The 27,020-nt window shown below is 45.7% G+C and overlaps 1 protein-coding gene across 2 annotated transcripts in view; it reads right to left on the bottom strand.

The window, feature by feature from the left end:
• Positions 1-27,020, bottom strand: part of ITGB7 (integrin subunit beta 7) — a 683,045-nt gene that overhangs the window by 200,213 nt on the left and 455,812 nt on the right. For both annotated transcript variants that reach the window (XM_069653334.1, XM_069653333.1), the window contains exon 9: positions 12,495-12,584. In XM_069653334.1, the coding sequence (XP_069509435.1) occupies positions 12,495-12,584 (90 nt within the window). The remainder of the gene's footprint in view (positions 1-12,494; positions 12,585-27,020) is intronic.

Below are 27,020 nucleotides of genomic sequence, written 5' to 3'. Positions count from 1 at the left end.
GGGGTAAAGGGGTAAGATTCAGCCTTTCTTCAAGCCGATGTTCACCGGAATTTCCCATGAGATAACCCCTGCCTGTTTTGTGCGCTCCACAACCACAGTATCAGAATACAAAGCAGAGATAAAGAATAATAGAGAAGGTTTTATTCCCCAGTCCATTGTTTTGACCAAAGAAGTGGGCGGAGACAGTGTCAAATGCCTCCATGAAGTCTATGAAGCAAAGCTAGGGTTTGCTCGTTGCTTTGCTCTTGCCTGCTGCCATAACAAAATGAAGGGCACTAAGATTGTGTTGGGTATTGTGCCCTTTACGGAATCCAGTTTGAAAGAGGGAAAGCAGCCCTTTATCTAAGAGCCAACGGGAACGTTTTTTTAAAAGTATACCTGCAAATATTTTCTGGCTTGTGTCTAACATTGCCAGATATCTATAATCGTGGGGGTTGGTGTGGTTGCCCTTTTTAAAGACAGGCACTAAAATTGGTTTGCGCCAACTAGAAGGTATGGAACCACTGATTAAGATGTTATTGAAAAGGTGCTCCCAAAATACCCAAAATTGACAATTATCCTTGAGCACAACACTGGCCAACGAATCAGGGCCAGCGGCAGGTGAGCTTTTGAGGGTTTTAAATATGAGAAGGATGCCATCATTTAAAAAAAACTGTCAGGAAAGTGGTAGAAGGAGTGTAAGGAACGGTCTTAATTGGAGGGATTAAAGCATCATAAAAGGCCCTTGGAAATTGCAAAGTCCATACTGATTTGCCAACTGGATTTAATTCTTGTGAGGACTGCCCATTAATGACATTTCTGGCCATGGACCAGAATTTCTTGTTGTCGTTGTTTCGAATAAGGCCAAAGAGAAATTTCCAATCAACGTAAATAATGGAAAGCGTATGGTTTCTGAGTAAGTTCTTGCATTATGTGTGTGCCTGGCTGGCGAGTTTCTTTGTTTGATTTGGAGTGTAAAATAAACGATGACTAATACTGGTGCATTTCCTACGATCCGCCTTCTTAGCCTGTTGTGTTGCTATATCGAATATATTGTGATTGAGTACTGTGCCTGCTACTACCCGGGAATCTAAGTGCAGCAACTTTCTCAAGAGTGACATGAAACACGGGAGATCCCAATTAATCAACCTCAGCCATAATAGGAGGGATGTTTCATTGATCTGCACAAATGTATTAATGTTCTAGACGTTCTTGCTGCTCGAGATGGTACGGTGGTTCCCCTTGGTATTTATGGTGACATGCAAGCTAGTTACAAGTCCAGGATTGGAGGGCATGGCCATTGAGGGAAGTAAACGTAGTGGGCAAGTTACTGCACCGTTCGTGAAAATTCCTGTCCACAAAAACAAGAGGAGCTTTTCCCATTTGACCACGTAGCAAAAGATTTTCTTGTGTTACTAGATTTATCATTCAGACAGAGCAGGTCAAATATGTTGAAAAGTTTGACCCAGCCAGAAAGCCCCCCCACAACTGACGACGTATTAGTAGACCAGCACATGTCGTGGATAGAATTATTCAGTGAAGGTGAGATGAATGGTAGTAGTGAGGGGGCATTTAGGTCGCCTGCAACTACAATACTGCCTTTTGGGCACAGTTCTGTCCACCATGCAATCCAATGGAACACTGGATTGCATGGTGGACCCTCCTGACGGATTTTTGACATTTATAATCAGCGTAGAGGGCATGGAATAATGGGGGTCGGAAAGAGTGGCAGACAAGATGTAAGGTGAAATAATATCCTCAAAGAAGGGGTTTAGATTAAAAATAGATTGGGCTCCAATTACAAGGCCTCCTGCTGGACAGCCTCGGAGGCTGGACGATGTAAGATGGTATAGCCATCAAGAAAGAAAGCATTGGTGGTCCAGGTTTCTTGTAAAATAAAGATTCCGCTAGATGGAATAAGGGCAATGCCTTGTGGATGGACCAGGAATGAATGATAACTGCACGTATTGCAGGAGGTCCATTTAATAGAGACCAGTTGGGTGTGTTCTCAATCGTTGTCCCGTTCTAAAGAATCAGGAACCCAGCAATTGATCTTTCTGCCAGTTTTAGAGTTGTTATTAGAATGGTCAAAAGCAGCCCACAGACTAGATCTCTCAGTGGCGTGAGCTGGCATCATGTTCGGGATGTTGCACATAGATGGAAAGGGATCGACTTGCTCGGCCACTCTAACAGTTTGCTTGCGGCAGACCATGAGCTTAAATCCCAGGTTTTGAAAAGTTGCTGCACAGGTGCACAACAGTTATACAATTGCCGGAGAAACACATTCAATCAAAGCCCAATTTGTGGAGCTCTCCGCTCTGGGGAGCTCAATGTAAGATGGGTAATTGCTGGAAATAGAGGAGAGCCGAGGAATGTTCCTCCACACAGCTAGCCATGAAGTGTGTTTAAGAAAGGGGCTGTCCACTTTGGGTGAGAGCTCCTCCAACTTCACCCATTTATCAAGAGGAAGGGATGGTTCAGGCTCTCGAAGAGGGACAAAGTTGGTGATGGAATGAGCCGCAGGCACCGAAAAAGTTAAAGGGAGTGAAATGATATATGAATACACTGTGCTGTAAGAAACAACTGTAGCACACTGGCCAAAAGGGACAGAGGATTGAGGTGGAGCAGAAGAAGAAGCAAGAGCAGCAAACTGTGCAGGAAGCCATGGTTGTATGGGCCAGTTATCCTACGGCCTTTTAAAGTTTGAGATGGACTGAATCGAGCTCAAAGTTTTCTTTATGGGGAGCGATCTGCTGGAGCCTACCCATTTGTCCAAGGCGCCCTGCAGTGCCACATGTCTTGTAGATCCATCACCTTGGGCTTTTGTAAAGATGGTTTGACGAGTGTTGGATGCTGGCTTTTTCAAATCTGTATATCTAGCTATCGACTGCGTGACCGAAGTGTTAGTAAACATCAGGCGCTTCATATCTTGTTACAAAGAGCCTCGAGAGCATCTTCCTCTGTCTCGGCAATGATGTTCACTGGAGAAGAATGAACTGGTGGTAAATCGGAAGACCGATGGTTGGTATTCGAGATGAAAAGGAAATCCTGCGAAGTGCCAATAATCTGAGAGGGGCCAGTTAAGTCAACCGTTAGCTGTCTGCCGTATGTTCAATGGCCCGAGGAAAGACCTGTGTTAGGCGATTATGTGGACTTGTATACCTTCAAGTCTTCCAAGTGGGGCATGTGAGAATTGGCATTGCTGTCAAGAATAATATCAAGGACTTTGGCCAATATAAATATCAGCACAGAAAAAAGCCAATTGTTGCCAATCGGTAGACCTACTATGCTCTCTAAGTGGGACCAAATGTCCCGAGGTTATTCGAGGTCTTGGGAGGTGGATATCCTCTAGTGAAGGAGGAATCCTCTCAAAAGACCACAAAGGTAGTTGTTTTTCATGGTTGCAATTTAAATTATTTCTTAGTTAACATTGGAAATACCATTAAACAGAATATGCATGTCACCTGTGTTGCGACCACCTTTTGCAGCGGCTGGAATCACCTCACACCAATGGTGCCCTCGGATCTACCCACCTGAAGATACGCTGGACACATGGCCTGCACCTGCTCAATTAGGTACCGGCAGTCAAGACTGATGCATTCCGTGATCCCTGGCCGATTCGTTTCAGTTGCTGCTCACTCGCTCTCCACTCACCTCAGCTCCGCTGGCTCACTAGAGGAGTGGCCTTCATGACGCAGTAGCTGTACGTGTCAAGCGGTACTGAGGATCAGGTGCTTCAGTGTTTGCTCTGAATGCGCTCTGCCGCTTCCGACACAAAAGCATATGGTATTGGTCATTAAAACATGTGGAAACCCATGGAGCTGCACCTCCAAACTCTAAATAATGAGGGCAAAATTAGTGAAAAACACGGCCGACATTTGTGCACCATTTTCAAATGACTAACTACAAATTTAATATGTCCTAATTATTCTGTTAATAAATGCACATTATCTATTAGTGTGTGCATTGTTTCTGTAGGGATATCCGTGCTGCTTTGAATGAAAAATATGCTCAATGAGTTAGACAGACGGGTTTGCATTTATGTTATCCAGGTTGAAAAATTGCCTGTCAGCCAATCCATTCTTATTTATATATTTTAAAGGCTGGTAGATATGACGTAAAATAAAGGAATGGCAAAAACGATACATAAAGGAGAGAGTGCAAAATAGTTGTTCTTTACAACTAGAGGATGCTGTAACTAAATGTTCCTCTAGAAAACTGGTAGCTCATATCTTTACTGTAACTGGAGCCTGTAGGAGAAACATTCTCCTTGTGAATTCTTTTGGAATGAGATCTGAAACTCTCCAGAAAAGCCGTCCATGGCTGTGCCAGCTCCACCATGGAAATATACCTAACTTTTTCTTTCGATCATGACTCTGTAACCTTATAGACAGAGTTTTGGAGGAGAGTTTATCCTCTGTAGAGAATGCGTGTCTCCCTCTTATTTTCTTGCTTCTCAAGATTATTTGGCGGTTTTCGTGACTCTCGAGGCAAGGATGTCTGTTTTTTCTAGTTAGCTCTCACAGGGATCGTGACTATTGTTTTTATTGATGGCTACTGGGTTGAAGGTTTGGTGGAGGTTGATGTCTCTGATTCTTTTCAGTGGTCTGACGGATATCTGGTTCATCACAGTCTGGGGGTTGGTTCTTGTCTGGTGCTTAGAGTGGTGCTGCAATGTTACTGTAGATCAGTTGGGGATCAGACCATGGGACCATAGTATAAGTTGGCATTTTCATTGGCATGCTCATGACCATTTCTGTGAGTAAGGGCATTGATCCCAAGATGAGAAGACAGGATTGTCCATGGGCGATCTGAACGGAGTAGCCAATTTGTAGCGATTGGTCCAATTAGATGATACTATCTCTTAAAATCAGAACTTGTCTGATGTTGCCAAAGGAGGAGGATCTGGCTACATCTGAATGCAAACCAAATCGTAACCCAGAGTGGTCTAGACCACTGTGTAGGTTATGGAGGTATTAGGATAAATTATGGATTTATATATTAGCAATTTGAGTGTTTCATTTGGGTGGTAGAAATGTTATTGGCCAGAAATCGTATCCGGGTAAATAAGGGCCACTTCTTCTCGCGGTCTATTTATTCTGTTGTTAGTAAGGATCTTGAATTTGCCTGGTTTGAGACTGGTGGTTAAGGTCATCACACACTATCTCACTCAGGGATAAGGATACAGAGATATTCTCCAGGAATGCGTTCATTACTTAATCGTAGGAAGGAAAGCTGTGTGTTGTTAGTAGGTACCATAATCGTCGTATTATGGTAGCTGTTACCACGCTGGGCATAGGAGAAGGAGAGTATCAGCCAGGGCTAAACACAGTGCTCATGCACAGACACCTTCACGTCTTCCCCTGCTTCTACAATGATCGAGCAGTGTGCTGTCAAAATGAATGCAGTTTCCGACTGATACTTGTGTTGAAATGTCTGAGGTCTATTCTCCAAAGAAAAGTTCATCCTTGACCGCCACCTGAAGATTCTAACCAAACCATTCCATACCCCCTTCCAGGTTTGGATCAGAAGAAGGGTTTCAACACATTGATTTTCACAGGCTAAAGTCTGCAGCAATATGAAACATTGCCTTTGAGCGTGTTGAGAGTAAACATGGCATAAACTGGAAAAAAAGCGTAGCGAAATATTCAGAGGGTCAATCAATTCCACGTGTGTGGCATGCACACAGATGTAAACACCTGTAGTGCCAATGCCAAGAGGCTCAGAAGTGCATTAGATGCTCTGAAACCTGCAAGTGAGAGCTAGAATCCCTGAACACGAACACCTTCATGTGGGTATCGGTACAAATGGTTCCATTTGTCACCATTTACCGGATGACACTCTGGCCTAGTTCTCTTCCATTGGCTGAGGAGGAGGGACCAGAAGCGTGGGCCATGTCTGATATGTAAGAACTGGAGTATGTTAGGCATATTTGCAAAGATGCACCACAGCGTTACTTGCCCGAAGATTTAAATGAAGAGGAGGTTTCGTCGCTAATATGTGCTTTTTCTTTGTTTGACTAGGGTACTTGACCTTAAAACAGAGATTAAGTGTGTTCTAGCTTCATGCTTTTCTAAAAGAAGCCGGGAGCAGGAATAGGCCTTTGATAGATATATGTTGTGGTTAAAGCACAAACGCGACTCCCACACTAAGGCCCTCATTCCGAATTTGGAGGTAAGTAACGTCCCTTACCGTCAAGGCACAAATAGCGTGTCCGTGCTTGCACCAGTCTGATAATAGTGGACTATTACGACTTTGCGGGCACGTGCTTTGCGCCATGCCGGTAAGGTACCTAGCGCCATGCCGCTAAAGGCTCCCAAAAAGCCCTTACCGGCATCAAGCTCAGTGCAGATAACACTACCGATACAGTTCACTGCGTCATTAGCGGTGACCGTAAATAGCGGTGAACGTAATTAGCAGACACTGCTAATTACGGTCACCGCTAATTAGCAGAACCGGAAATAGCGTCATCGCACAGGAAAGGGAAGGAGCACGGTGGCCATCTTTAAAAACACAATCCATTGCCATCCTCAGCACACAGGACCCCTGGGACACTGCTGATCGTCAGAAAACTTCCTCCTACAAGACAAGAATGGCGAAGGCCCTGAAGAAGGGATCTGCCCGCCTCAGAAAGGAAAGATTCAATCAGGACGAACTCCAGATGCTTGTCGACACTTTGCACGAGGCACAGTCTTCTCCAGGAACCTGAGGAGAGAGGCAGTGCAACGTAAAAAAGAGATCTGGGCACTTGTTGGCCAGAAGGTTAGTGCAGTGGGCAACACACCATGCATGGTGAAAGACTGCCGTAAGCGATGGGACGACCTGCGCCTAAGGGTGCGCAATATATTATCAGTCAATCGCAGCCAGGCCATGGCAACTGGAGGAGGACCTAGTTCACCCATAAAGCTCACCCCATGGGAGGACACATGCGCAAGCATGATTGGGTCGGAATCCATTGAAGGCGAGGTGAGATAGGCGAGACACTACATCTGGCGATGGAGGTGAGTGTCCAAAGTAAACAATGCTATGCCAAATCTGATGAAAGTGAACGCCAATGTCATTCCAAAGAGTCACGCCATGGTCGGCCACACACACACACACACTCCCTGTAAAGTAGGCCGAAGCAACAGAGACACATCCTGATGCCTGCTGCAAGGCAACATCGTACATGGCACATACTACACCAAGTAGGAAATTCCACGAGCCACACAGCGTGAATGACCAAAATAGTATGCATGTCAGACAGCACTGTTCCTGGCCAACATGAGTGACACCGACATATGGCTGCATTTCCCACCCATGTATGAAATGATCTGCCCTTCCCAAAACAAATGCCTATTACCCCCATCGTGTGGTTGAGCAATTGTCCCTATGTATGTAGGATGCCTATCAAAACATCACTCATGCCGTCCCTCTCTTCCACCGCCACAGGCAGTGACCATGACAGTGATGGGCCGGACGCCACCCCTGCACAGACCACACCCAGGAAGAGGTCCCAGGAGGACAGCAACCGGCCATCAACCTCCAGGGGACAAGCCAGGGGCCACCGTGTCCCAACAACCAAGCCACCACAGGTACACATAGCAACTGTACCACCAAGGCCCGTGGCGGACACAGCACCACCACCTCCCCCACCCACTGGTCTGCCTGCAGACACCTGTGAGACACCCCATTCAGAGGAGGCTAGTGTGGCTGGGGAGGTGGCAGCCATAGCACCCCTGACAGTGGATGACAGCCAGGAGGACATCTGGGGCACCATGGAGGACGACATAATAGATGTGGTCTTTACCCAAACCCAAATAGCATCCCCCGAAGTATCAGCGATCGATACCGGGAACAACAACACCCCAGAGCAGTTCGGCCATGACCCCACCCAGGGACATCTTAGTCCAGTTTTCAGTGTTGGGGAGGATGAGCAGGCTGGGCATGACAGCTAGATTCCCAGCACACCCACAGGTGCACCCGCAGGGCCGCAGCGGACTGACCTACTCACTGCACTCGTATGTGAGTTTGTACAGGACAACCGTCAGGCCAGAGAGGAGTGGTGTACAGAGTTAGCAGCGTTAGGCTGGTCCATTACGGACAGCACCGCCTCAATGGTGAGTTCCTTCTCAGACAACACCAGCCGCCTCTGCGAGGAGGTCGGGGCCCCGCGGCAGGTGCTAGGGCGCATCGCGGATGCCTTGGAGGCAGGTCATCCCACCCCACAACCTCAGCAGGAGGCCACACCATCGTACTGCAGTTCCACCCAAACGTGCCCGTTCTGCACGTCGGTCCGTGCACTGGGCCGACGGGACATACCACCCCCTGGCTCAGGGAATGCCGATTGAATGGCATGACAGTCTCATGTAGGCTTAGGGGGCTCAATGGGACTTGTGTGGGGGAGTTGTGGGGGGAGAGGGAGGGGGTGAGGGTGTGTGGGGGTGAGGGTGTGTGGGGGAGATTCGGAGGGAAGGGGAAGGGGGAGGGTGTGTGGGGGAGTTGTGGGGGGAGTGGGAGGGGGGTGAGGGTGTGTGGGTGATTTTGTCACTTACGTTTATATTGTTACATTCAATACACTGGTTGTTTGAAAAAGAAGACCTGAGTGGACATTCATCAATGCGCATGTGTCATTTAATCATTTACAGCTCATAGTGTACATGTACCCACACACCCAGTGCCCTCTGTCCAATCATCATGTCACCCTCTGCTGAAATGTGTGTCAGAAATATTGTGCAATCACTGACTGGTGCACAGCACGTCCCGCCTGTGCATCGGCACCGTGATGAAGTCCTGCCACATCTTCATCTTCCCCATCATCATCAGGTGGTAGCAGTTCAATGGCAGGGGGCAGAGACACATTCCGGCGGATACACATATTGTGCAGCATTACACATGCCATGATGATCTTGGCCACCTTCTCATGCCTGTAGAGGAGTGCCCCACCCCACCGGCTGAGGCAGCGAAATCGTAGCCTTCAACAGGTCAAAGGTCTGCTCGATGACCACACGGGTACGAGTATGGGAACGATTGTAGTCCTCCTCTTGCCTGTTCTGTGGGTTTCGGACGGGGTGAGGAGCCACGGATTAAGGGATAGCCATTATCACCTGTATGAGAGGAAAATGAAGGTAAATGTCAGGGGAATCATGAAGAACAGCTGTACTAGTCACACATGCCAGCAGGTTATTGTTGCCCACATGCACATGTCCCTGGATGCATTTATGCCATTTTCTGTCCCTCCACGTGTCCTGTGCCGTGGTCTCATGGTGTGGGTTGCATCTTCAAGATGATACATGGAGTGCACTGCCGTCTTGTTGCACATGCATCGTGTAGGCATACAGCTGTGTTAGTGTCAAATTAGTGAGGTGTTGAGTCCTGTGAGATTAACTTAGAGGGAGGGTTGGCAGTAGTCTGTGCAATATTGGGAAATTAGCATTGATCATTCCCATGGTGACATGCAGCACTCCTGTGAGTGTGCCGGCCCTGTGCCGGACAGTGGATTCCCTAGTAGGTGCAGTTTGATGCACTCCCAGGGATGCTTGTCCTGTTTGGTGATATGCTGGAGACAGCAACAGGGTGCATATGCACTGCATGGTGCAGGATGGCGTTACGGAGGGTGAGGGTCGCTGATGGGTGGTGCACGTGTTGTGGGATGTGGGATGGTTTCCTGTTAGTCATGTCATGATAGGTGTCGCCCTTACTTCATTCATATGGGATTTGTGTGTCTTGTACGGTTTGTGATGGTTTCAGGCACAATGTTTGGTGATGTGCACATCGTGCAGTCACTTCAACATTGGCAGCATGGTGGTGTGTGCATCTCTCCCCCCTTGTCAATGCCTTGTGCCAGTCTTGCTACTTACCGAGCAGCCAGGCACATCGTCCAGCATGTCGCTCCATGAAGCGTGGTAGCGTGGAGTTCCGCAGGACCAAAGAGTCATGAGTCGATCCTGGATATCGGGCACAACAATGTGTGATGGTCTTGCTGGCGTTGCATACCATCTGCACATTGATGGAGTGGTATTGCTTGCGGTTGCGGTACACTGGCTCCATGGCATGCGGGACCACCAACTCCACGTGGGTGCAGTCGAGGGCACCTACACAATTTGGCATGCCTGCTAGTGCATGGAAGGCAACTTTTGTATCAAATATCTCCTGGGGAGTCCATGGTAGGGATATGTAGTCCCTCGTGTGCTTGAGGAGGGCATCCAGCACTTGGGTCAGTATCCGGGGGAAAAAAGGGTTGAGATATGCCATGCATGTGCCCCACTGTGTGCTGGTAGGTGCCTGTTGCAAGGAAGTGGAGCACAGACACTACCTTCAGTAGAGCGGGGATGGCGGTGCGTATTTCAATGAGGCTCACTATGTCGTTGTGTATCAGGTCCACTATGGTGGTGAGGGTGTCCCGGTCCAGACGGTACAGGTTGTGGATCTGCTCTGGGGTTAGGTTGAAAGGACTAGCTCTGATGTAAGGGATTGGGGGCTGCCGGCGTGGTAACGGTGGCTGCACTGGTGGGGCATGCTGGGCCTGTCTCACCCTCCTTCTCCTGCGTCTCCTCTGTGGTGGCGGCTGTTGTTGTTGTTGTTGATGTTGTGGTAATGCAAGTAAGTCCTCCAGCTCCAGTAATGCTACTACTATTGGAATCATCTTGGTGTGGGAGGGGGTGTGATGTGTGGATGTGCTTCTTTTGTACTGGGCCAGACTCCATTGCCTCCACCTGTGCTGATTGTGTGCACCTGTGGCAGTTGGGAACACTGCTCAGGGCAGTTAACAGTAGGTCGGCGATGCCGGTATTTACGGCATGCCGGTAAGCACTTTTTTCGGCTTCATGAGGCCGTTATTTGCATCTCCGCCTCACTTGGGATCTGCTCCAGTTACAGCATGCCACTAATGCCGGCATGGTGGGTCGTGTGCGTGCGCCCAGACCGTTATTATCAGCTCTGTACTTTACGGTGCCGTTAATAGCGGTCTGGTAGGTCAGAATATCCCGTAGCGGTAATCGATGCCGGTATTCCTTTACCGGCATCGTTTTTCCCTTATCACCAACCTCGGAATGAGGACCTAAGACTTTATGGAGTTTGGAATTGCATAGCGTATTTCTGTTCCTAAATTACGATATTTGGGATTCAGTACTATAGTCTTGTATGAAAACAGGCAAATGTCACATACTAGCTAACAGTGCATACAATATTACTTTGTTATAAATGTTGGGTCTGCCAATAACTGTTTGCAATTAACGCACATAGAAGTGTATAATTTTGCTCCATCATCCCAACTGCATGCTATCAGCTGTCCAACTACACCTTTGATGTCCACCTGCACGTTGAGAAAATCGTGCCTGTTTATACTTCATGGCAGAACCCTTTTCCTGGGTTAAGAATGGGCATACATGTTAGTTGTGTGTCCCCTACAAGTTCTTCAAGTGGGCAAGGGTACATGTTTCAAGTTTGCAGATACAATATTCAACCCCATCTCGGATTTGGTGTGAAAATATGTGTGAAAGCCACATTTAAACATATTTGAAAATACTTATCATGCTATTCAGTTCTGCAATCTCTTGGTTAAAGCAATGCTTCTCATATACTTTCAATAAAAACCTTCAAACTCATTTCCTAATAAATTCACATCTTGCAGTTGAAGACCACAAACTTTGGGGGAAAAGGGGTAAGGCATGGTCTGGGCTAGCCAGAGCTTATGGTTGTGTGAAGATTGCCACCGCTAAAATTGTGAGTTCTCAAGTTCTCAAGCCCCCACAGTGCTTCTTTTCTTCCAACTCTTCTGCCTTCTTATCCTTTTGTATTGTTGTCTTCTCCACCAGGGGTAAGTCAATTCAGCCAAACAAAAATGAAAAAGGCCTGTTTTGATACAGGACATTTATAATGCGCCTGTACTCAAGTATTTCTAGGCGCGACAAGACAAAGGAGAGAAGACAGAGGGAGGACAAGACAAAACGATCTTACTAGGCCTTGTGTCATTCAGATCGTGCATGTGCGAGAGCGAGAAGTGGAAAGGGAGGGGGAAGTGCAAGGAGAGGGTAGGGGAAAACAGGGCAGCAATGCTCTGAGTAAGGGCAGCCAGGGCAGCGCAGCTCTGGGTAGTGCAAGGAGAAGGGACTGTTGGGATTACAGTTAAAGCCCCTAGGTGCGTGGTAGGCCCGGAGGAAGTGCAAGGGTGACTGACCAAGACTCTGTTGACTCTGAAAGGCCAGTAGGACTAAGACAGTGTTGGTCACGTATCAAAACATAGCATCTCTCAGCCTGCGTCAATCAGTTATTCTGTTGATCAGTGAGTGCTCAAGGTTTGTCACCACATTAGCGCTTTTTATGGAAGGATTGACAAGAATAGGTCCTTTTGCATCTAAGCGGGTCTTTGTTCCTCTTGGAACTAGGGTTATTTGCTGGTTCTGCAGCAGGACCTTCAATGGACTCTAAATGACACGTGATTGACTCCAACCCAGCCCTATCTTTCTTTCAGATGTGATCAGCCTGTCAGATCCTCAGCTCCTCCCCCACCACCTCTGCCCACCCCAGGTTCTCACGTTATAGGCTTCAGAAATAAGCTGGATCACGTTGCTGGAATCTTCTTTTAATTCTCCGACCACAGATTTCGGGATCATTTTGCTTAGCTCCTGAAATTAAATAAAATCACAATGTCACACTATATACATACACTCCTCAAGAATAACTCTAAAACAGACAGCTCAAAGTGTAATACTCTGTATACTTTTTAAAGTGCCAATGCTCCCTCCTTTGATCCTCTTACACCCTTCGTTCATAGTGGTGGTTTCTGACAAGCCACCCCACTCTATCCAACACCGATGCGCGACCCATGCCCACAGGGGCATGTACTGTGGCAAAGAATCCCCCTGTTCAGTAGCTACATGCACAGAGACCAGGGGAAAAGCGAAAACCTCTTCAGCACATAACATTCATAATGTCGTAGCGTGACCTAGAGCCTCTCCTTCACTTCCCACATTGCTTAGTTACCCAACATGGAGAAGAGGGAGTGCTACAGACCTATTTTGGCGAGAATATATGTGTCAAATAGTCACCTTTAAAACCTCACGAGGTGATGGGGGCTTCGTGTGCCTGTGGTGAGGGTCATGGTAGTGTTGGCTTCCTCAACTAGAGACTAGCCCAAGTCCCCACATTCAAGGTAGCAATGGAAAGTGAGCCAAAGTAGACCACCCAACCAATGCCTTGACCTGCTACCATTTAGCGACCTCGGGAATGGAAGGACTCGCACAAGGGAGGGGCCCCCGCTAGTCTCAGAACTCCTTAGCCTATCAATTGATGCACATCATTTATTTATTTGCATGTGGCCAAATGGTGGTAGTGATATTTTTGCCAACAAAAGCCTGGCCTACTTTCTTTTTCATCCTCATCTTTTTGCATGTTTACATAAATCTATTAAGCAGTAGCTCCTTAGTTTTAATAGAAAATCCATACAGCATAGTTAGCATTGATTTGCACGCACATACACTCTTGAATATAATTCTGATTTTGGCAATCATCAACCCTTTCATGAACAATGTGCCTCACTTTGTTTTTTATATTCCAATCATGTTGCCCGCTATAGGTTCCGGACTTCAAAGGCTATCAGGCCTCGCCAGCATAGTCTCAGGTTGACATTTCCAAAGGGTGGCCTCCATCTTACACAGCTGCAAGCGATGCAGTGGAAGGCATGCTTCAGAATAGGCAGGTTCAACCTTTGCTTCCTCGGCTTCTCTTAGTAATCGGCTTCTCTTAGTAATCGGCTTCCGCTTGCTAAACTTCATTTGAAAAACGTTTAGTTCCGCCCTGGACTAAACGTCTTTCAGGGTATTCTAATTTGCCCGCGCAATAGATTTCCTTGTATATGCCATTTTAGTTTAATCATAAGGCTACTAAAATGGGCCCTGATTAAACCTGCATGTTGTACTTTTAGTATTTATTTTGTCTTATTTCTTAATGAGACGAGTGCTTCTGTCAGAAACATAAGGAGGGAAATAGTGAGAGGAGTTGTCCCTCAGCAAGGTACTTCGAGGTAATTGATAGTGTCACGTGAGTCCAATGAGAGATACCAGCGGGACAATGTCATGTGGCCACATAATGGAGAGGTATCCTGCAGAAGTAATCATCAGCCTCCCCTTGTTGAAGGGCCACAGATCTCATGAAGATATGTAAACGAGCTCACAAACCAGCACTCACATTGACTCCTGCGGGCAGCCATTTTAGAGTGGATCTGTGCAACTCTGCGGGCAACTGGTACAATGTCAAAAGAATATGTAGATTCATTGAAGACTGAAATTGTTCTGCTGAGGCCACATCCTGTGTGAGAGTAAAAACAATACCACATTGCATCACTGCACTGAGCGTTCACACACTCACAGCAGGCACATCTCACACGCACACGCACACCAGTTGCATTGTCTACTGTATACTGCCTAGAGTATTGATACAATGTGTGCACGTGTTCACAGAGCTGCTTCTCATTGTTACCCACTGTTATTCCAATGTTTTAAAAATATATGCACAATATGATTCCTTTAAGCATGATTTTAAATGATATATGTTAATGCATTGTAGATTCTTATTTCTTTATTGGGATATTGGCTGATACTAGTCAACCTTACACAGGAGTTAAACCCGATGATAGACACACAATTCGTATGCTATATCACCATTCACAGCAATAACTGTGTACAGGTGAATGGCCAGTCAGACAGCGCGGGTACTCCTTCTCAGGGCAGGGAGGTGCCACCTCAGGGCAGGCAAGAAGCCGGAATGAGTGGGCATGGCGTTCTCCGTGAGCATCAAAATGTACAGTACTACCTTCTCAAGAGGGGTGATGAGCAGTACTTCCGCTTAGAGAAAGCAATGGGGGAAGTGAGAGGTTTAGCAGAGTGAAAGGTATGATGGGTGCCCTTTTTTTTTAGATGCTCAGTGGGTTGATCTACTAGCAATGAATTGTTGCTTTTTCAGAGCGCTACCAAGAGGACTGCCCAGGCTGAGAGCCCTGGGGCATAGGGCGAGGGTGTCAGAGGGAAGTATAGATTAGACAGTAGGTGGAGTGCGGGCACTAGGATAAACGAAAAGACTAATGTATGTTTCCTGAAGGCCACAGGTTTGAACCCTGGTGGGTCCACGCAGCCTTTCAACATTCCGAGGTCAATAACACATGTAACATGGAGCGGGGTAATATTGACACTAATTAGCAGTCCTTAACGTGGACTCAAGTTGGAAAGTGAGCTGCATAAGTGGTTCTCTCATTATTGTATTATTAAAAGAGGAGTTTTGGAGGAGTGAAGCAAAAGGCAGGGAATTGCTATCCAAGCCTGTATGGCCGCCAGGCAGTGCATGAGGCAGGAGGGCAGCTCCTGGGGAAGTAGAACAAGATTAGTGTGTCATCCGCAAAGAGTCAAGAGACCCCACATAAGGATTCAGGCTTGTGTGGGCATTGGCATTCCAGTAAACTCCAGCGCTCTACCCTGCCGTGGCTATTTGCTGTATAGTGCTTCTGATGTTATGTAAGTGCCGGCATGTTTAATGAAAAGAGGGGGTTGAAGAGTGGGTAAAAAAGTTAAAATATCCAAATGAACTGTGTGCAATTGGCACAGGTGGCTCAACTCCCAGAGAGGGTTGAATGATTTTTACTGAATTTTTATGCAGGGCTCTAGGGTTCTCCCTACCTCTCTTGTCTGAAAATAGCGTTTTCTGCCCTAACACAAGCGTCCCTATTCCCTCAGTTAGTAAATACAGACCATTGACCCCCTACTATCTAATTTCTAGGCTAGCTGGTTGGGATAACCTGAAGGCAACGGCCTTCTCTCAGGGACGTCATTTCACCAAAATGCCAGGGGAAGCAGAAGTGACATCACATGACCCTTCACCCCCTGATGACATCACAGGAAGTGATGTCGTTTGACCCCCGGTCCCAAGTAACATCATGGGAAATGATGCCAAGCGACCTTCAGATTTTTCAGATGCGTCTAGCACCCGTGTTTCCAGGCGACTCTCATTTCAGCCAGATATAAGAACTGAGCACAGAGGGAGGCGTGATTTGTCCAGGATCACACATTTGGGGAGTGTCATTTTCCATATTCGACGTGGGGTCTATATGTAAAACATACATAGCGCAGTATTTGTAACGGGGTAATCAAAATCTCTAATGCATGTTACAGCTAGTGTATGAAACATCTACAGATCAATGGACACAGAAGTACTCGTTATCTATGGCGCTGCTGTGTAAAACAAGCCAAAAAAGCACTGACCCGGGGAGGCGTGCGCTGCTGTTTTCCCAAGAGAAAAATGCTGCACGAGCAAGGCCTGAAAATGAAATCATTGACCAGGATTTAGTATCCACAAAATCCGCGGGTTATAAGTGTATCCATGAGTCAGCTACCACTACGATAGAAGAAACCTATTAGACTGGTCTGCTTACACACAGGGGAGTGTACCTGATAATGTTATCTTTGCTGGAGTATATAATACACCCCACATGGTTTTTATGATGTAAGCGTAATACTGGGTTCCAGAGGACTCAAAGAAAACACCATTTAATGTAATATCATTGCTGCACACATAAATCCATGGCACCAGACAGTTATTTTAAATTGAAAACACCCATGAGCTGCTTCTCACCCCGGGCCTCACTGGCAAGCCTCAAGGCACGCATTGCGCACTACCCCTTTGTCAGACAGAGTGGTGCCCAATGGCGTAGCACAATATTTGGCACCTCCTCTGCAAGCCACGCTGTGCCCCCCACCACCAAGCTCTTTAACAAAGCACAGGGCACGCCACACCCCGGGCCAGTCCGGACCACCACGTGTGGCTTAATCTGAGTCTCAAAAGTCGACTTACTGTAATAAATGACCCCTAAATTACATACCCATTTCACAGATGTAGAAGAAACGTAAAGACGCTGCCCAACAAAAGAATCTGGCATTTACTCCCATTTCGACGGTCCCAGTTGCACCACAACTCTGCACCTGCTTTAAGCATCCCACATTAGTACCCCGGAAGGCGCAGCGCTTTATGTAAAAGTGCACGCCTTTGGTGGAAATGCAGGCTTTAACTGATACACAATCCCTTACTGCATGTCCCTCGAGGCATACTTCAGAACGTTCCTTCCTGTTCCCTGCCACGATCTTTTGAAATCCGCCATTATTCAGAGCCTGCCACACGCATCTGCAATCCGCAATTATATTCTTAACCATCTGCGCTCCAGCACACTTCAAAAGCAGCCCGGATGGCAAAGGAATCACAGCATACTTTTCGGGACCACAGTTACAACATTTCTCGCCCAACAGAAATCCATTTCGATCTCTTTGGCACACAGTCATTAGACGGGCAAAGCACCATGAATGAAAGCTGTACTTCCTCTCTTTTTACCAGTGTGTCAACTCCAGCAAATAGACATGCTACTGTGCGCAACACCGATTTAGATGCCATAGAATTGCATAAGGCTGAGGCAAAAACCCAGGTTGCCACCAAATGGGCAGTCAACACATTTAAAAGTTGACTTCGTGAAAAAGGTAATTCGCCATCATTTGCAACCCAAAGCATCACTTCTCTGGCCACTCATATTCGGCACTTCTATGCAGAGGTACGAACTGCGACTGGCACTGAATATCAATCGGCCTCAAAGCCTGAGATCTTTATAGTCTGGCATTAATCGACATCTGAATGATCCCTCATTCAGCCGCAATATTAATATAATGCACAACCAGGACTAATAATGTGTTTGTGAGCATTGTTAAACCTTTAAGACGATCTGTTAAAGATCTTGCTGTGCACAAAACTGCTATCTCTCACATTGATCTATTAAAATTACCTACTTCTGGTGTTTTCAACATTAACTCTCCAGATACTCTGCAATTCAAGGTCTGGTTGGATAGCCAGATACAGTTTGCTGAGCGTGGCCATGAGGGACTCAGGCTATTTACCTGCCAATGCATTTACTGTAATCACTGATGAATTCAACGAATTAACCGAAAACCTTGATCCTCTTTTGAAAGGCACCACAGCTATCTCCGAGGCCATATGTATGCCATACCTCATGCTCGTGCATGACCTGTGAACTCACTTCTTCAATACATATCCAGGCTTCCTCCTGATGCACCTTGTTTCTTTGTAGCCCCCCCGCCGTCTTACTAAAGAAGAGCTACCCACTGAACACATCTGATAATCCATAAAGCTATTGGGCAAAAATACCCTCGGCAACTTTATGCCAAAAATCAGTCATTGCGCGCACCTCCATTGCATGTACACCAATCACTCAATTCGCCCCACCGCTATACAGCTGCTATCAAATGCTGGACTAGAATCCCGTCAAATCATGCCTGTCACAGGTCATTGTAATGCTTCTTCTATAGAAAGTTATTGGCAGCCACAATCCGATGAAATATTGAAGTGGTTCTCCATTCTCCTTCAACTACTAGTTCCGATGTGACTTCTGCAAACAGTTTCCCTTCCACTTCCAGCTTTGTTCCCTGTTCCTCTGGCGCCTCATCTGTCACCTTCTCAAATTCCATTCCTCAATTCGCTAATTGTTTATTCTTTTTCCTCGGAAATGTACAATTTAATTCACTCTATAAATATTCATCAAATTGAGTGTCTCATTTATAAGGTTTCATGTTTTTTTTGTGCAATATTTTTATTGTTCTCCTGCAATGTTTTATTTTCCTAGCTGTTCTCACATCTTATTCGATTTCATTTCACTCCACTTCTCTGTTTTAATGAACTGTGAGTAAATATTTTCCTAATTTGATGTTAAAGCTAGATAAAGCTGTCTTTCCTTTTTTTCTACAATTTGGTTTTCCTGCATGTTCACACATCTTGTTCAATGCTGCTCCACTCCCCTTCACTGTATTGATGAACTTTATTTCAATTAAAATCTTGGTGTTTTGTTCAAACTAGATACAGCTATCTAGCCTTTTTTTGCATGAATGACTAATAATTGATGCCAAATCTGGTAAGCGTGTGTGTCCTCGCTCTGAACCTCTTAGAATCACCCTCTGATATTCATGCCATTTAAAGCCGTCTGGACAATGCTTACAGGGAGCACACTTAATAGTTTAAATACTAGCTTTTTGCAGCTGACCTGCACTGAAATGCCAACATGTAATGTGACAATTATTAATTTTCTTTTGTTCTTTCTGCGCAGACATTTATTCCACAAAAATGTAATGAATATCTATGCAATCAATATGGCCGGCACTGTTAACCACTGTTGTATTCTGTGCACATTAGCTTTGCACAGGAATGCAATGGAATTTACTATGCACATGTTCCATTGCATTCTATCGAATTTCCTGTACAATGCTACTTTTTGAATCTGTGCACATTAGCATTGGACAGGAAATTCAATGGAATACCCTTTTTTTCCATTCTATTCCTGTTAAATGGCTCTGAATCGCTTCCCCAAACATGGCCGGCAAGCTTTCCATGCGAGAAAGCTAACAATGCATTGCACTCTTTGCAATGCAACTCCAGGCTTCCGAATCCCCACAGAAAAGACGGTAAGCCGAGTTCACTCAATGTTTCCTCCAAACCGCCGCCCACTCGTCTATTAGTATTCTTAGACGCAAGCCCGGAATACTAAAAGCAATAAGCCCCTCGCTGCGGGGGCATTACCGAGTCAGGTAATGCCCTGTGGCCTTATGTAAGGCCCTTTGTTTGCTCAGGCCTTTAACTATGGGCCCCGGGACATTACCTGACTCGGTAATGCTCCCGCGGCTCGGGGCTTATTGCTTAAATAGAGTTTCTATCATTAGCTTCATCAAGGAAATAGAGCAGAATCTGCAAGCATCTGATAGCAGACAGGTAGATATTATAAAGGCGAGGAGACAGAGCAGATCCCTGGGCACCCAACACGTCAGGGCTGAAGAGGATGAAAATGTCCTAAGTGTACTTGCTGATGCCAAAACGAGGCCAGCACTGCACCTGAAATCCCTCCCACATGAGCCACACGATCCAGGCAAATGCTGTGGACCACAGTGCACCCAACAATTACCATAGTACTGAAGTGGCTTCTGTCACTTAACTACCATAATTATTACTCGGACATCCATGAGGGTAGTCTCTGTGCACCTGAGGGGTGGAAGCCAGATTTGACCTCTGCAAGAAAAGTACGCTTCTCCAGGCGATCGTGTAATTGAGCGGTCATTTCGGACTCACCAATGTTTGCCATTAATGGCAGAGTGGATATGGGCCTATGGTTAGCTGGCTCCAGTGGATCACAATTAGATTTTTTTCAGTAGAGGGAGCACCACATAATGTTTTAGAAGCAGTGAATAGATGCCCCTTTGAACTGAGGCTTTGATCAATATAGCAAAGTCTTGCAGTAGGCAAGGAGGAACATCTTTAAATTGCTTTACTGACAATGCATCTGATTGTGAACATGGGGTCTTCAGAGAAATAACACAGTTACAAATATCAGAATCTGATCACAAGAAAGTAGCTGAATCTCCACAACAGGGACCCTCATATCCTCACGGAAATAAGACTGAGTAGAGTTATCAGTAATAGCACAGTGGAATCGCCTAGCAGATCACACTGATCCTGCATCAGTGGGAGCCCATTGCTTTAGACGAAAGCTTCTTGTAAACTTTGACCAGCTTCTGACAATTATTTGTAGCAAAAGAAAAACGGCTAGCATACAAGGGGATGTTTTGCGACACAGTAGACACAATTATTCATGTGATGGCCTTTGTAAGTGAAGTAATTTGCATCAGAACCAGTCTATCTGCACACACATTCTTGTGCCCGGTCCTGTTGCTTTAATACAAGCAGATCATGTGAAAACTAAGGATGAATATTCTGTCTGCAGAGAGAAGTGATCTTTTTCAGATTAACTGGAGCTAAATAGTTAATAGTGGACGCACTTTTATCCATGAATTGGAATAACATATCATTTGTTGTTGCAGAAATATCTAGAAGTGACTGATAACTGTAAAAATAAAAGAGATGGACGATAATTGAAATTCTGAAGCTTAATATTTTGACCTATATATTTTGTTTTAATATGATTTTTCTTCTCTGGCAATGATGTATCAAAAATGATCAACAAGGGATCAGGCAAGGAGATGGGAGTTATTGCCAACATTAGCTAAAAGTAGGTTAAAATCTAGTATCAGATCGGATAAATGGCCTGTCGTGTGTAGAGTCTTCTGTGCATTCTACAAAGTTTAAAGACTCGAGTAACAAGAGGAAATTCTGTGAAAGCACAGTGCATACATCCATTAAACCTCCAGTAAAAGATTTCTAAAGCAAATCCCTACTCTGCAAAGCTCCTAGAAAAAGTCATCTACCAACAACTTTGGGATCGCATGAAAGCCAACAGCAGCATACAAGAGTTACAGCATGGATTCAGAGCATTGGGTGGAATAGAACGCATCTGAATGAAAATCATCTGTGACTGAAATTAAAATCATCTGTGACTGAATGAAACGCATCTTAGACTGGAATGAAAATAATCTGTTACTGGAATGGAACACATCTGGGACTGGAATGGAACGCATCTAGGACTGGAATGGAAATAATTGGGACTGGAATGCAACGATTCTGGGACTGGAATGGAAATCATCTAGGACTGGAATGCAACGATTCTGGGACTGGAATGGAAATCATCTGGGACTGGAACGCATCTGGGATTGGAATGGAGTGCATCAGGGGCTGGAATGGAGCGCATCTGAGACACATTAATGAATAATGCAGTTGGTGATAACAGAAAATCACCATTATTCTCCAGGATATCATGGCAGTGTTTGACACAAAGAGTCATAAAATTCTCTTTAGAATATTAGTGGCTTTAGGAAGAGGGGCAACTGTGCTATGATGTCTTTCTTTTCCGTCAGGTGGGAGACATTGTACATGGTACAAAGACCAAATGTATTCTCATACAAACCCCCACCAAGCATGCTCAAGACCACATTTGACTGACATGAAGCTCAATGAATTCATGCCTCAACTTACCCAGTACAACAATCTTTCAGCTTTACTCTTGACTGTGACCTCTCATTCCAAACACACATAACCAAGAAGACCCAATCGACATGGTACCAGCTTGTGCTCCTCTGCAAACTCAAGCTTTTAATCTCTGCCTCAAGTTTAGGAATAGTTGTCCAAGCCCTGGTCAACTACTGTCTTGAAAATGGAAACACCCTACTTGCAGTAGTCCAAGATGCCACCTTGGTCCCACCGATAGCCATTCACTACACTCCAGCACGCCTCATCCCAGGACTCTGAAAATGCAACTATATTCCCCCAATCTTCAGGAAACTGCACTAGCAACCCCTTAAAACATACATTGTGTTCAAGACTGTCTCAATCCCATACAAAGCCGTCACAAACAAAATAACTCCTACTTGGCCAAGAAACCCATGATCTCTGGTGCTCCAGTACCAGGCTGTAAACAACGAACTGCAAGGGGGAGAAACAGGAAATACGCCCTTTCCTGCTATGCACCCTGCCTCTGGAACAGGTTTCCAACACAGATAAGACTGGTCCTCTCCATTCTACACTTCATGAATGACTTGGAGACCCTGCTTTTCAAAGAAGATCTCGCCGGGTGCTGATTCCAACACTAAGCCCTATTTTCCTCCTCTAGAGTACCACCTTCCCCTGCACCCTACCCATCCCAGATAATATGCCAACCCTGCACCCTGTTTGTAACCCCCTGTGTGTGTCCCCTTTATACAGTGCTCCACTGCTACCCAGCTATGTTCGTGCTTTATAATTCCATGCATACAAATAGCACTAGAATACAACCAGGATATGTGTGCGAATTGCCATCTCACCGCTCACCAAGACCTGTGTGACATTAGCATTTGACAACCTTAATGTGTGAGGGAACTTGAGACGAATGCCAATTTGGATGCCTAAACTCAAATACTGAGCACCCAAACATTATCAAGCACGAGGCACACTGAGACAACCCTGGCTTCTACTCCATGATAACTTCGGTAATGTATCTCTTAGTTGAAACTTTGCATGCAATGCAGTAAGCAAGGAACTGTCGTTAAATCTCGCAATTAAGAACATGAGCGCTGTTGAATTCTTTCCTAGAGATGAACCACTGACATCTTCTCTTCACCATCATCAAAGACAATGCAGCTTCCTTCCTCATCTGTGGAGCAATAGCCACATAGAAACTTGGAGAGCATCGTCTAGTGAGGGTTCAAGAATGGGCAGGCACCCTCTGCTGAAAAATAATTAGGAGGATGGGAGGATAGCTATGTTGCAACGTGCGGGTCTTGTAAGCAATGCCATGCTGAGCAAACCCAGGTTCGAATCCCGCATCCGCTCTTGAAAAAACTGAGCATGTTATAAATAACCTGCACTTCCACAATTCAATGAAAATAAATAAAAAAATAAAATAAATTAATTACTCCTGGCACAAACAAAGCTGCATTGGGAGTCATTTTGTAAGAAGAGCAAATTGAGCGAAGGGTAAAGCCAACGTTAGCAATTCCCTGCGGTCCCGACCCCTGCATGCAATTTTTTACTTTTTTAAAATGAAATGGAAAAGTAAAGATTAAAACCAGGTTAAAATGGCCTTTACACTCTTTGTAAAACACGTACATGCTGCCTGCAAATTAAACTTTGAAGGTGGTATTTGCAATGGATGCCTGTGTACTCTGCCTGCTTTTAGGAGGTTGTGAAAACAGGTGGTTTCTACGGGAACCATTACTTTTGCACATGTATGCAAGTCTCCTGCAGGTGTAAAACCATGGGCCCTTTGAAGACAAAGAGGACATGCAGGGTAGAAATATAAACCCCATTGTGTGCCCCTCTCCCCACTCACATGGCTGCAATATGCTAATTGGACTAACAGCTTGCTTTTATGCCTCACTTATGTTATGTCATGTTAGCAGGAGAAAAAAGCAAGAGAGCTGTGATGTGCTGTTGGCAGCTTCAGTTCGGTTTACACCGTTCTCTGGACTTAGCTGTGTTTTTCGGTTGGTAGCCTTCATGTGCTGTTGTGCGAGGCCATGTGTGTTTTGCTTGTTGTTGCAGTGTAGTGAAGTGTGTGCAGTTTGTTGTGCTTTTGAGGTATGGTTGTGTTTATTTCAGAGTTTGAGAGGTGTACGCACAGGGGTGAGTTTTGTTATTAGTAGGGCTGGTTAGTGGCATCACTATCTAAATGGGACACATAATGATATCCACAATTCCATCTAAATGTGACGCAAGCTAATAGTTACAGTTCTGTCTGGATGTGACGCAAGCTAATAGTAACAGTTCTGTCTGGATGTGACGCAAGCTAATAGTTACAGTTCTGTCTGGATGTGATGCAAGCTAATAGTTACAGTTCTGTCTGGATGTGACGCAAGCTAATAGTAACAGTTCTGTCTGGATGTGACGCAAGCTAATAGTTACAGTTCTGTCTGGATGTGACGCAAGCTAATAGTTACAGTTCTGTCTGGATGTGACGCAAGCTAATAGTTACAGTTCTGTCTGGATGTGATGCAAGCTAATAGTTACAGTTCTGTCTGGATGTGACGCAAGCTAATAGTAACAGTTATGTCTGGATGTGACGCAAGCTAATAGTTACAGTTCTGTCTGGATGTGACGCAAGCTAATAGTTACAGTTCTGTCTGGATGTGATGCAAGCTAATAGTTACAGTTATGTCTGGATGTGACGCAAGCTAATAGTTACAGTTCTGTCTGGATGTGATGCAAGCTAATAGTTACAGTTCTGTCTGGATGTGATGCAAGCTAATAGTTACAGTTATGTCTGGATGTGACGCAAGCTAATAGTTACAGTTCTGTCTGGATGTGATGCAAGCTAATAGTTACAGTTCTGTGAGGATGTGATGCCAGTCAATATTCCCTATTCTGTCTGGGTGTGACGCAAGCTAATATTCGCAATTCTGTCTAGATTTGACATAGGCTAATCTTCACAGTTCTGTCTAGATGTGACGCAAGTGAATATGCACAATTCTACCCCATCCATAACTGCCCAAAATGTAAACTGGGGCCGACTAACCCAATTGGTTTCATGAGGCAAGAATCAGAACATCTACCTTATACAAGTTGGGTAAATGCTGACTATGGCTGCACGTGGCTACTTTGGAAATACTCTTCACAGGGAATAACCAGATGTTACAGCTCGCCAAACTGCGTCAGGGGAATGGCCCTCTTTGTGCCCCGAAGCTTAATGTAGAAATTGGAACAGATAAAGGGAAGGTCTTTTTTGATCCCCTTTCCCATGATTGGTGTTAGTTTGTATGCTATGGTAGTAAAACTCTTCACATCCAGGCAGTGGACATAGACTTGTATTGTGCTCCATACCATGCGTAGTAATGTCATTTCCCTGATTTGAATTGGAAAGTTTGCAGTTTCCTGTGACCATCTGCATGCCCCGAAGTTCCCATCCATTTCATTTGCTGTCGCTCGGTTCGCGGCAGGAATGGTAGCCTTTGCCCTGTCACATTCTCAGTTGCCTTTTTTTTCTCCACCAAATAAATGCCAGGCTGTAATAAAATGCTTAAATCCAGGTCGCTGATTTTATGTGCTGTTGCTGTTATGTTCTGTGGCCGGTTGTCAAAAGTGTTCAATGAGAAGCAGTGGAACTATGTTCCCTGCTGGTCTGCCACCGCTGCCCACAAACCCCATTGCCACGCCTCCTCTCATGCGACATACAAACCCCCAAGCAGACACACCTGCTGTTTAAGCAAATGCTCCGTGCAGTGCACTGAAATGCAAGTTTCTACTTCGTCCTACACTTTTATTTTAAAACGAAACCATTCTCCCGAAAAGTTCTTTTTTCCTTCAAAATAAAAGTATAAGAACAGTAATACTGTTTTTATTAAAGTAGGGGAACACCGCTCTCAGCTGCTCCCACTCAGTTCGACCATTGTCTGTGCATAATGGTGATGTTGTTTTAGCTTTCCGATCATAACCAGGGATGATGGCTTGGCCTGTGCCCTCCTTACTCAGAAAGGTTTCAGTGGTAAAGCACACTTTCTTTCCCTGTCTGGACTCGCCCCTGGTAAGGTTCGAGTGGGAAATCACACTTTCTTTCCCTGTCTGGACTCGCACCTTGTAAGGTTCGAGTGGGAAATCACACTTTCTTTCCCTGTCTGGACTCGCCCCTTGTAAGGTTCGAGCGGGAAATCACACTTTCTTTCCCTGTCTGGACTCGCCCCTATTAAGGTTCGAGCGGGAAATCACACTTTCTTTCCCTGTCTCTACTCGCCCTTGTAAGGTTTGAGCGGGAAATCACACTTTATTTCCCTGTCTGGACTCGCCCCTTGTAAGGTTTGAGCGGGAAATCACACTTTCTTTCCCTGTCTCTACTCGCCCTTGTAAGGTTTGAGCGGTAAATCACACTTTATTTCCCTATCTGGACTCGCCCCTTGTAAGGTTTGAGTGGGAAATCACACTTTCTGTCCCTGTCTGGAATCGCCCCTTGTAAGGTTGGAGTGGGAAACCACACTTTCTATCCCTGTCTGGACTCGCCCCTTGTAAGGTTTGAGTGGGAAATCACACTTTCTGTCCCTGTCTGGACTCGCCCCTTGTGAGGTTGGATTGGGAAACCACACTTTCTTTCCCTGTCTCTACTCGTCCCTTGTAAGATTTGAGGGGGAAATCACACTTTCTTTCCCTCTCTGGACCTGTAGGGCCACCCGGCCACCCCTACACCCTACGTTCTCATTAGCACATAACGTGCTTTCACAATAACATATGGTTGTTTCTATTCAGGATTGCCATGGACATGTTGCGTGCAGGGGCGTTGCTAGGGGGGGCTAAGAGGGCTATAGCCCCGGATCTTTTGGTTGTAGCCCCGGATAGAATCTCAGGAGCTACAGCCAAAAGACTAGCTAGCCCCCAGTCCCAACAGTTCCGACATCAGCTTAGCCCCGGGTCTTTTCCAGACCTAGCAACTCCCCTGGTTGCGTGTTTGGCCCTCATCTTGCCTCACTGTTTACTTTTGGTTTTGCACGAAAGTTGGCGAAGCTAACTTGGGCAAAAATATTCGTATGAGGTGTGTGCTTTCAAAGCCATGCATGCATACAGCATAGTTCAGCTTGCTGTTTTCTTCCTGTAGAGCATTTATTCAATCGAAACCCTACATGACA

The sequence above is a fragment of the Ambystoma mexicanum genome, chromosome 3q (assembly GCF_040938575.1).
Source record: "Ambystoma mexicanum isolate Mex_15411 chromosome 3q, UKY_AmexF1_1, whole genome shotgun sequence".
In the NCBI taxonomy this organism is placed as follows: Eukaryota; Metazoa; Chordata; class Amphibia; order Caudata; family Ambystomatidae; genus Ambystoma; species Ambystoma mexicanum.
The sequence above is the reverse complement of the archived record's forward strand: the minus strand, read 5'-3'. Positions and strand labels throughout refer to the sequence as shown.